Source organism: Argentina silus (assembly GCF_951799395.1).
Source record: "Argentina silus genome assembly, chromosome: 3".
NCBI lineage: Eukaryota > Metazoa > Chordata > Actinopteri > Argentiniformes > Argentinidae > Argentina > Argentina silus.
In genome coordinates, this window is record NC_139657.1 from 5,349,418 (window position 1) to 5,360,586 (window position 11,169).

The 11,169-nt window shown below is 46.7% G+C and overlaps 1 protein-coding gene across 1 annotated transcript in view; it reads left to right on the top strand.

Annotated features, from left to right (window-relative positions):
- asz1 (ankyrin repeat, SAM and basic leucine zipper domain containing 1) overlaps positions 1-9,549 on the top strand; it is a gene marked incomplete at its 5' end in the record, with an annotated part of 13,771 nt that extends 4,222 nt beyond the window's left edge. Inside the window, 9 exons of the mRNA XM_083666227.1 lie at positions 1,794-1,905; positions 2,297-2,431; positions 2,860-2,978; positions 3,957-4,029; positions 4,280-4,336; positions 4,471-4,583; positions 6,873-6,978; positions 7,514-7,627; positions 9,204-9,549. Coding sequence (XP_083522353.1) covers positions 1,794-1,905; positions 2,297-2,431; positions 2,860-2,978; positions 3,957-4,029; positions 4,280-4,336; positions 4,471-4,583; positions 6,873-6,978; positions 7,514-7,627; positions 9,204-9,356 — 982 coding nt within the window. The 3' untranslated portion in view covers positions 9,357-9,549. The remainder of the gene's footprint in view (positions 1-1,793; positions 1,906-2,296; positions 2,432-2,859; positions 2,979-3,956; positions 4,030-4,279; positions 4,337-4,470; positions 4,584-6,872; positions 6,979-7,513; positions 7,628-9,203) is intronic.
- Positions 9,550-11,169: the final 1,620 nt, after the last annotated feature.

Consider the following 11,169-nt stretch of genomic DNA (forward strand, 5'->3'; position numbering starts at 1 on the left):
TCTGTGTTTTTAACAAGCAATTTACACCAGATGCACTTCCCAGTCTGAGGATAAACAAAGGCTTTCTGTGGATTGATTCAATAGAGCCCGTGATTACCGGCCACCATTGGTTCATAATGGAACGGTGGAGATCCAGACCAAGAAATATCATACCTCCTGAGAACCCAGAGTGTGGAGACCATGTGGAGACCATTTATGTGGTCTCAGAACCAAGACCACTAGATCAGGACTCTGTCACTGGTTCATGGCTTCTCTGGTGAAAGTTAACCCTTTTCAGGGGACAAACTCAATCCCACGGGAACTCCCTTACTGAAGCTCAGTTTCACCTGAAACTCTGTGAAGTGATAAGGCCTATTTTTGGACGCCTTAGGGTAGGAAAACATGGTGTGTTCACCTGGCGACAGAGGCCTTGTACTGGTTATGCCCTAATGTAATATATAATATAACATGCCGCTTTTATCCAAAGCGACTTGCATTGCAGTGAGTGCATATATTTTTCAGTATGTATGGTCCCAGCGGGAACTGCCCTGGAATATGACCCGTCACAGAGTCGTCATAAGAAGCAAGAGTTCTGCGATTTATCTCTCAATGCTATTGTTCTGTCAGCAATGACGTCGGAGCTGTGTTTGCTCAGAAAACTTGTCTGCGTATCGATTCTCTGATAGTCTGGGAATGAGTGAGACCACAACACATACAGTGTGTGCACACACACACACCAGTTCACACCACCCCCACCCTCCCTCTCCCCCCCCCCCTCCCCCAGCGAATGACCTTGTCACCTGGCTGCCACTGAGAACAACCCCTTGGGAAAAACATGATCGCAGGGCACTTTAACATCAGTGGCGCTGCCTGACTGTCACCTTGCATACGGTCAAAGAGGGAAGTGGATGGCTGGAATGTGTAATGATGAGATATTGCTGCACCTGTGACTCACCTGAACACAGACAATTTTCCGTACAAGTACTCGCATTCACTTACTCTTTCACACACACACACACACACACACACACACACACCCCTCTCTCCCTGTTCCTGGGAAACGTCAGGTATTGTGATGAATAGCCACAGCCTTTTCCCACACCTCTGGATTGATGCAGTTCCTCACCCACTGTGTGAGTCCCAGGTGATAAAGCATCAGTGGTTATTTGTACTTGCCAAGATGTTGCTTAACACATGAGCTCTGGCCCAGTTAGGTAGATGACCAATAACAAGTCCCTCTGTTCTCAGGCTTGCCCAGTAACATTGTTCCATAGGTCACGAACCCACAGAACCTTCAAGCGGGTGACGCTGTGGTGAACAGTGATTACTTAGTGATTGATTAAGTCATTCAGTGCCTACAGTCTCGAGAACTTTGGGCCGTACATCGTACAATATGACATGTTTTTATGTTGCCAGTGAGATTGTTGAAACAGATTGTCCAGATTGGTTCATTTGTGCCCAGCTCTGCACGTTGCTGTCAAACTCCAGTCTTTGTGAGCAGCAAGCCTAGGAATTACCTGGGATTTGTTTAGATGACTAACATGCTGGCCAGCCAATACCACGAGTTGATCAGAGGTCAGAGGGCAAATTGAAAACGGGCTGATTCTACAGCCCACCAGGACACAAAACAGGCGTTCACAAAACTGGTGTTCAGTAGGGTCGGAGTGAGGGAGAACAAATTTGTCAAATGTGAACAAACCCTGTTGAACTGTACTTCGTCCTAGGACAAGGGCTTGGTGTATGTCGCCCTCTAGTGGAGATTCCAGTGTCACTGCTCCATGTCAGACCCCATTGTACCTCTCTCTGGTTCCCAGCTCTCGTATGACCTCAATGATGCTAGCGGCACGTGACGGCCACAGTCAGCTGATCAACCTGCTGGGGTCCCACGGCGCAGAGATCAACACCCAGGATTCCCATGGCTACACGGTAAGTGTACCACCCGGCCTAAACCCCTGTCTCACAGGGTCATCGTGGGTAACGCCTTGGGTTTTGTTTTGGTTTGTAGTAGGGCTGCCAGTCGAGAGTAGAGAGAAACACAGCTAGAACTTTGTCTCAATCAAGCAATTATGTCTATTGGAGTTTTGAGTATGATGTTAAGACTTGGCCCAATAACGTCTTCGATAGTAACTTCTAGTCTAGATGATCATTATCGGAAGAAGGCAGCTTGCTATTAACATCGAAGCAAGAGTGTGCGGCTCTCATTCTCAAATCTGTATTATTATTATTATTATTATTATTATTATTATTGTTGTTGTTTAATATCAAAGACTATAATGAATGTGTTGACGACTGTATGCCAACCCGTGAACTCTCACAGGCCCTCACGGTGGCGGTGCAGTATGGCAGGTATGAGGCTGTCCTCAAGCTGCTCCAGCTGGGGGCTGACAAGACCATCAAGAACAATGCAGGGAAGACTGCTGCCGACCTGGCCAAAATCTTCAAAAGACCACAGGTAAAACCAACCACTTGGTGACCCTATGTAGTTTGTTCAGATGAATGACCAAAGTGTGTAACACTAAATACTCCGATTTTTATATATTTTACTGTTTACAGGTTTGGCACGTCAAGCACATCTGTTGTCAGAAAAGATTAATGTTCACACACCTTGTTGTGTAGACCGGGCGCTTGAGAGTGAATAAACTGAATAAACGTGGATGGAAACTCCTGCGTACTGGTGCCCTTGTTTGATTCACAGCACTTTGGTCATAAGACCCCCAGGTCATGTGCTGTAGACTATAGGGAGTATGGGCAAGTCTCTGTATAAAGAACTACCACCGTCAGTGTAAGTGCCACTGTCCCTGGAGAAGTGGAACCCTGCCCATGGGGGGCTCCAGGGCTTGTAATCCCTGGCGTGCTCCCTATCCATGGCTTCCTCTGCAGATTGCCAGGATCCTGGCCTCCCGAGATGATACCCTCACAAACGGGCTTGAGACCTCCAAGGAGGAGACCCTATTCAAGTTCTTCAAGGGGAGCCCTAATCCCCCTGCTTCCAAGGAGAGGTGAGATTGGGACTTGACACACTAGAGGGCCAACCCAAATCATACTGTACTGGCTCTGATGTTTTACATTCACATTGTCCTTGCCAGCACTGCCTGCGTAAGCAGGCCCGCCCAGTACTGCTCAGCTCAGCTGGTTTAGTCTCTAGTGTAATTAGGGTAATAGAGGTCTTGTTTGAACTCTCGTAAAAAACACATCCTCCCCCCTCAAAGTAATCCTAGATCTTTACATGAGTGGATACAGTAGTGACAGTAATGGTTCCACTACACTGCTGTCACCTATCAAAGTTTGTCAGATCAACTGAGACATCCCAGACAGGAGGAAGGAAGTATGGGTTTTCAAACTATTCCCACTAGACTCATCGTTCAGTGTGGGCTGGTAGCGTGTGTTTCTGTCCCTCTGGTGGGCATTATGTGACATGGCCTGAGAGACAGTTGTTTATCCATTGTTCTGCAGCAGCTAGACATAAACAAAAATAAACTCCCTTCATGTGTGTTTACCAGTGCTGAATTGGCGTAAGCAAAAGCATTGGTGCAATACATATGACTGTTGGTGATTCAATGTGTCAGTGTTTAAACTGTATCCGCTGTCACTATCAAATACACAATGAAATGAATAAACTAGGTTTGACATGGGCCGAAGTGGTAGCTGGTTGTCTGTTTTTAACAAATGGTTGATATAGTTTGTGAACAAGAAAGGCAATGGCTTGTGTCTTGCAAGTAGTTAAACTAAGCTATATTCCAACATAAACCAAGGCTGGCTCAGTTGGTAGAGCATGGCGCTAACAACGCTTAGGTTGTGGGTTTGATTCCTGCTGGGACCATATATACTGAAATGTATGCACTCACTGCAATGTAAGTCGCTTTGGATAAAAGCGTCAGCTAAATGGCATATATTATATTATATTATATTATATTATAGTATAGTATATTATATTATGTGGCACTTGTTGATGTAGTGTTGTCTTCGACCTCTAACAGTCTGGCCAAGCTGTGTGACGTTGAGCTTCTTCTGCATGGCCTGAACTTGGAGTACCTCTCTGACATCATGCTGGTGAGTACTCCTCACTGTTTAAAAGTGATTATCAGACTGGCCTTAAAACTATGGCTAGGCTAGGTTTGGATAATAGAATTAAAAAAAAAAGAAAAGAAAAAAGACCCCAAAAAAGATGGATGAAGACCTACTTGGATGGGTGCGGATTGATACTCTTGTTTGGAAGAATATGCAAACTGGAAAGAGTCTTATTGTACGCCTGTTTGGTTCAGTTTAGATTATTATTATTATTATTTTATTTTTTTTACAGGAGAATGACATCACTTGGAGCTACCTGTTGACTATGGAGAAGGATGACCTGGATAAGGTAAGAAAGACCTCTTCATCTGTCAGTCTGTTATCTTACACACACACACACACACACACACGGCATGCTGTTGCAGCTTCAAAGTACTACCACTGTAGTCCAGGTGTTGACATGAATGTGTATTACTCCCCCAGATTGGCATCAGTGACCCTGAGGACCAGAAGAAGGTTCTCAGTGCTGTGCAGGAGATGCACCTGGACAAAGTGGACCTGGACACAATCAGCCAGCTGGACAACATAGACAGCGGGTACAGTAGACTATTACCATTAAAAAACACACACACACACACACACACACACACACACACACACACACACACACACACATTGCAAACTAGACTACGACCTACAGTATTCTATTAACATCTACTCTCGCTAATTTGGCAGGATACAATGCTACCCAAATGTTCATGTAAATTTGACCGTAGTAATAAAAGCTGTTAACTACAGCAGTTGTATTATATCTACTGGTCTCAGACTGGGCAGCAGTCCCCCATTCATTCCAGTTGATGTGGCCACACACACACACACACACACACACACACACACACACACACACACACCCTGGAAGTCATCCATCCCTCAGCCCTCCAGTCTAACCATCCCCCTGTTATTCCCGCCTCTATCTATCCTAGAGTCTAGAAGTCCACAGAGGAGCGCCGTGCGGGCATCTCCTAATGGGTTAAGCGGGGCTGTAATGATTTGTAAGGTGAGAGGGGATGGAAGGCTCTCTCCAGCCTCTGACGGATGGAGGGCCGGTGCTCAGGCAACACAGCCCTGTCTGTCTGGCGCCCCCTCACGTCATGAATCCTTAGTCGTACCCGCTCTCACCTGGACTCAGTGTACAAGTACTGCAGAGGGATGTCAGGGCGAGGAGCGCGGTAAAGACACTGTAAATCCCACATGGCTAAATCCTCGATTGATGGCCCACACTGTAAACACCAGCAGACAGAGAGGCTCAGGGGTTTGGGCTCATCCTAGAACTGTAAGCCGGGGTCTTGTGGGAAAAGGCTGCGCGCACACACACACACACACACACACACACACACACACACACACACACACACCCCCATGCAGTATGATCATCAATTCAGCTTTTCATCTCCCTTGCCGTCAACTGAGTCACTTAAGAAGGGCATCTGAGGGAGATCAACCACACCGGCTGGGAATGTCCCTTCTCCACGGCCTTACGGCCTGGCGCGTCTCCAGGTACTGTACTCATCTCCTCAGAGTCACCCAGACATGCTCCCCAGCCAGGTCATTACCCAACAATGAGCTCACCCCCCTAAACTGGCAAGTCGGCACCACACCAAGGAAGACATAACCAGTCACCACATTTGACCAAAGTTAAACCCTATGCAGTGGGTTGGAGACGCCCACCCGCCCCACCCCCCCCAACCGTTTTACCAGTGCCGTTGTCCCTGGAGCAGTGGAGTTGGCAGTTATGCCCTGTATGCCCAGGCAGCAGGAAAATTAGGAATTTTTATGCGAGACAGGAGTAAGGATTTTGGGTTTCTGTGAGATTGAGACTGGATAGAAGGTAGGCTAAAAGTAGGCGATATAGAACAGCTGCAGATCAGCCCACAGTTGATGACAAATTCAACTCAACTTCCCCCGATCCTACACGCGGCATTGTTTCTGTGTTAAAAAAATATTTCAATATTTCCTCATTCACTGACTTATTTGCAGTGAACGTCAACTGCCTGTGTTTGTGTGTGAATGTGCGCACCTTAACGCGAGTCAGTGAAGTTAGAATCGCGTCCGCAATCACGTCCCCCCCCCCCCCCCCCCCCCCCTCCGATCGCTCCCACAGGTCAAGTCCCCCAGATAAACTAACGGAGCTCCAACACCCGGGGCTGAGGAGGGAGATGGTAACTCCAGTCCTAACTGACAGTGTTTACATGCCTCGCTGACAGAGTGTGAGGATCCCAGAGCAGCTGCTCGAATCGACCCCGCTACCCCGTCATCCCGCCCTCCCGCCGAGGGAAATGTACCATTAAGGTAAAGAAAGACATTTATCAGCCGTCGCGACCGTCTTGAGGACATCGTTGCGACAGGAACAGGGTTCGATGGATACGAGACACAAGTCATTTGAAAAGTGACCATATTTTTACGAGAGGTTGAGACATGAGTGTGTGTTCTCCTCTGTGCAAGTAGCTTTGAGTTATGAAATGGTGACGCTGATGGCCACACATGATCTAGAAACAAGTGTTCTCTGTGTGTTCAATTGTCTGGACGTTGTGTAGGGGGAGACAGTGTGCCCATGGTTGCCTGTGTTGTCTGTCTGTCAATGGGAAGTGGAGTGTTATGAAGATGCTCTCTTTGTCTTCCTGTCTCTCCGTCGTCATGTCTATGATGTTCTGTAGGTGTCTTGTCTGTCCGTCTGTCTGTCTGTCCCAAAGAGGTGAGTCGCTGTACATCTTCCCTGATCGATCATGATCTTCCCTGATCGATCATGCGGTCAGTCCATTTGTCATGTATCAAAGATGAGGTGTCGTGTGTGTGTGTGTGTGTGTGTGTGTGTGTGTGTGTCACAGGAGTGAGGAGCTGTATAACTTCCTGATCAGCCTCAGGCAGCAGTGCTGCTACCTGACAGAGACGGTGCAGGACGTCGTCAGCCGCTTCCCACGACGTGCCTCTGAGGTACAGTTGACGTTTGTGCGTGCGTGTGTGCGTGCCGCCGCCCCCCCCCCCCCCCCCCCGATTATCTCAGTAGTAGACACTAATCCATCTGTGCCGATAGTTCCTGAATGAAAGCTCAAATGCTCATTCTGGCTAGCCCAGTCCTGTATTTCACTTGTCAGACCTTTTGTTCTGCATAGGGCAAAGCAGCCAGTCTGCCCTCTATCCCCCTATATCTTTCCATTTCTAGCTCTCCCTTTCCCACACGCTCCTTTCTCTTCTCTTTTTTTTCTCTTTCTCCCTCTCCCTCTGTGTGTATCTCCTGTTCCCCTTAGGCCAAACAGATGTCAGTAACCGTCAGAAACAGATTGGGCTAATGGTTTTTCTGTGTGTGGCCATTCGTCATTCTTTGCCTGTCCTCTTTACATGCGATCAGAAAGTTGAAGCGAGTCAAACTTTTGGCGGATAACGGACGAGTCATTGTCCGCTTTTGGTGCATTTGACGAATTTCTGTTTGCCGGCGGCCTTCCCCTGATCCCTCGTCACTGCTCCATAGCTGGTGCTGTCCCTGGACCCCAAGAAGGAGGCTCAGGCCATCTGCAATGACCTGGTGGTCCAAACTAGAGACCTGCAGAAAGAGGTCACCTGTCTCCGGAACCTTCTGCGCAAGGTCAGTCTCACACTCTCCATATCTTTCTCACCCTGCTCTCTGTTCTCCCCCACCTCCCTATCCTCCCCCACCTCTCTATCCTCACTGCTATTCCCCAAGCCCTGCCAACCCCTTGCTTGTGAGAGAATGAGTGAAGAGGGTCATCTTCCTCCTAGCTCTCTCATACCACCACAATTCTCCTCCTATCTGCCCGTTTCTAAGCTTTTCTCCATACACAGATTGCCTCCCTTCTCACCATTCTTAACTCTCCCCCTTTTAGTGTGTGTGTGTGTGTGTGTGTGTGTGTGTGTGTGTGTGTGTGTGTGTGCGCGCACGAGTGCGGAAGGGGCGGGGGGGGGCTCATATAGGTGTGTGTGTGTGCATGCGTGCACACAGGGGTAGTCCTGACAGGGCTGAGTCCTCACAGCCCATAACTCAAAGACAGTGTGACAGTGTTCTGTCAGTGGGGGGGGGGAGGGCGGGAGGGAGGGAGGGAATCTTCAGGGAAGTGGGGGTAGGGGTGAGGAAAGGAAGGAGGGAGCCCTGGACGCTCCCAGTGTCAGACAGGAATTTGACAGCCAACGGAGGCCATTTGGAGAGACTGGGCCCATGGAGGAGGGGCTTCTCAGACCTTTATCTTATCTGTGGAAGCTTGTCTCAAGACGTACACTGAGTGAAGGATTTGGCGGGGGGGGGGGGATAATAATATCCCTTTGTGTCTTCTGAGTGTATTAGCAGATATCAAGTGACATGTCAGCATCCTTGTCACATGCAAAATCGGTTAACCTCTGAAGATCACCAGTTTCTGAACACTGCTCTCCTGCTATAAATTCTCTTCATAGAAGAACAAATGGCAAAACATGATGAGGACAATTTCCACCACGTTCAATCAACAACCATCTAATGCCCATGACTGCCATCTAGTGTCCAGTATAAACTCTCCACCAAATTGGGAGTCTAAATAGAGGATACACAGTATAAATGGTGAGATGAGCCTTGAGTTATCTTTGTATTTCCAATATAAAGTTATGGGGAGTTATATTGTAGTGTCGGTTACATGATTTCTGGGGTTGTAGATGCATTACAGACTGGTCAGGATTTTGTAGAGTCAGAGTTATATAGTAGTGCTATCTCTGCAGGGTTAGATCAGTCAGATTTGGTAAAGCAAGTCTGTGCTGACTGAACCAGTAGTCATATGCAACGTTTAAGTGTGTACCAGTCCTAATATAGCGATGTGGTAGGCGAGGGACTTGGACTTGGTGACTCAGATCAGATGCTCGGGCAGTCAGGTGAGTGTTGCAATCCCCAAGATGTGATGCAATCAGACACCATTGTCTCCACAGGTAGTAACTAGCTTAGCACCCTCCACTTCATCCAGCCAATCGCCCACAGTAACTGAGCCAATTCCCACCCACTCACCCTTAAATGCAGGAGGCCTTTGACTGAGGTGAAGTGGCAGGAAACTGGCGTAATCCAGACAGGATTAGGTTAGCCCCCACATTAGGTCAGAATGTTCACCTGAAAGGGTGTGTGTGAGATGTGTACTGTGCTCTCTCTCACCTTTTCCCTTGTGACACTCTCCTCCTCCTTCCCTAAGATGGACCAGACTGGAGATTCCTGCTCGCTTCCGCAACCTGGTTCCCACGGCGGCTGGAGGAGACGGGTCCTGAAGAACTGCGCACTGACCATGCTCGGAGCCGGCCTGCTGTTCCTGCTGTACAGAGCCAAGAGTGTGAAGGTCCACCTGTAGACGGTCCCCTTCAAAATATCCTGTTATTCTTGTTTTGGGCCAATTGTGGCTTAGGCTATCAATCAATTCACTAATATGACTGACATTTATTTTTGGTTAAGAATTATGGCTAATGAGAGGATCTCAAATGCAGACTTTTCAGGAAAGCTTCAGGTGATATGTATTGGTAGATGCGGCTGTAATTTGTTTTTGATGTTCGCTGTTGTTTTTTATTTTTCGTTCTTACTTGTCATCAGTTGTAATTAATTGTTTGAACTGTGGGATTTTGTCAAATAAAACCCAGTTTCTTTATCTAGCACCATTTTCCTGTTTTAGTTTTATCCAGGTTTTGAAGCTATATTTCTTTAGAATCATATTGTTTACAACCATTGGAGTAAAACAAGCTCACATTTTGGGTTCTGATGGGGTAGGACAGTTAAACTAAGCTCATGATACATTTATAAGTTATATTCTGCAATAATTCATGGCTCGATATCATTAATTTAAAAGTAAAAAAATTGATGTACCCATCCCAGATTGCTCCTTTAAGAAATGACTGATCGAAATGTTAGGTTAATCTTTTGTCTTTTGATGCAAAATATATATGCCCAGCTGTCTAGGTCAGCTGTCTAGACCCTAAACGTTTCCCTATATATAGCCTAACCTAGGTTCTTGCTTCAATTGTCCTCATTATTAGATTTTGAAAATGATTCTAATTATTATTAACCGTCTATAAAGCCCACTAACCATCAGTGATATGCCTCACAATCAAGGTCTAGTCTCCTGACGGGATGAGATTAATGGACAAATTGGATTCTTCTCATGATCTCCGTGGAGGGAACGAACAAGACAGAGGATAATATCCTGTGGCTCAGTTGGTGGAGCATGGCGCTAACAACGCTTAGGTTGTGGGTTTGATTCTTGCTGGGACCATGTATACTGAAATGTATGCACTCACTGCAATGTAAGTCGCTTTGGATAAAGAGCGTCAGCTAAATGCCATATATTATAATATAAACAGTTTGGGCCCTTTTGATGGGCCCTGATTGTATAATCGAAATTAATTTGATAGACATTCCATTGCAAATTGCACTTCGATGAGACAATGATTTTGAATGGACTGAATGAATATCCAAGGGATCCTCTCAAACATTTCCCCGTATCACAGGTGGCATGTTGTTTTACGAATTTCCCTGTCTTGTTCGTTCCTTCCACGGAGATCATGAGAGGAATCCAATTTGTCCATTAATCTCATCCCGTCAGGAGACTAGACCTCCCAATACAAAGAAGAGACGGGGACATTAAATCGCTTACATAAACGGGAGATCAAAGATAGAGGAAACACATTGTGACAATCGTGGAGTTCAAAAGAATGTGATAATCCAATTTAAATGCACACATCACCTTTTAGGGCGGCTTTAGGGAATCTGCGTTTCTTCTATCACTTATCATTCTTCAAGTTATCATTTAGTCTTATCTGCAATGTAATATTTCATCGGTGCCCTGCATAACATGGCGTCATGCAATGAGTTTCTTAAATATTTGGCACCTGGGCATATAGAATACCTCCTAAACGCGGTTGCAGCGCACCAGATCCTCCCAAACATGTCAATTTGATTGTTTTTGTTAAAACGCTCAGGGTTTAACACATCACGTTGTACCACATTCTACACCTTGCCGCTTGGAAAACGGCCAAGCTTGTGTCTGGTGTCAAGCTAGCCTGAACAGATACTTTCAGACATCTAATTTCTTCACCTCATTCCTGAGACAGGACTGCGCCCACCCCTTGTGTAAGCAATTTAAACCTGATAGCAGATCATCTGCCTATCTTTGC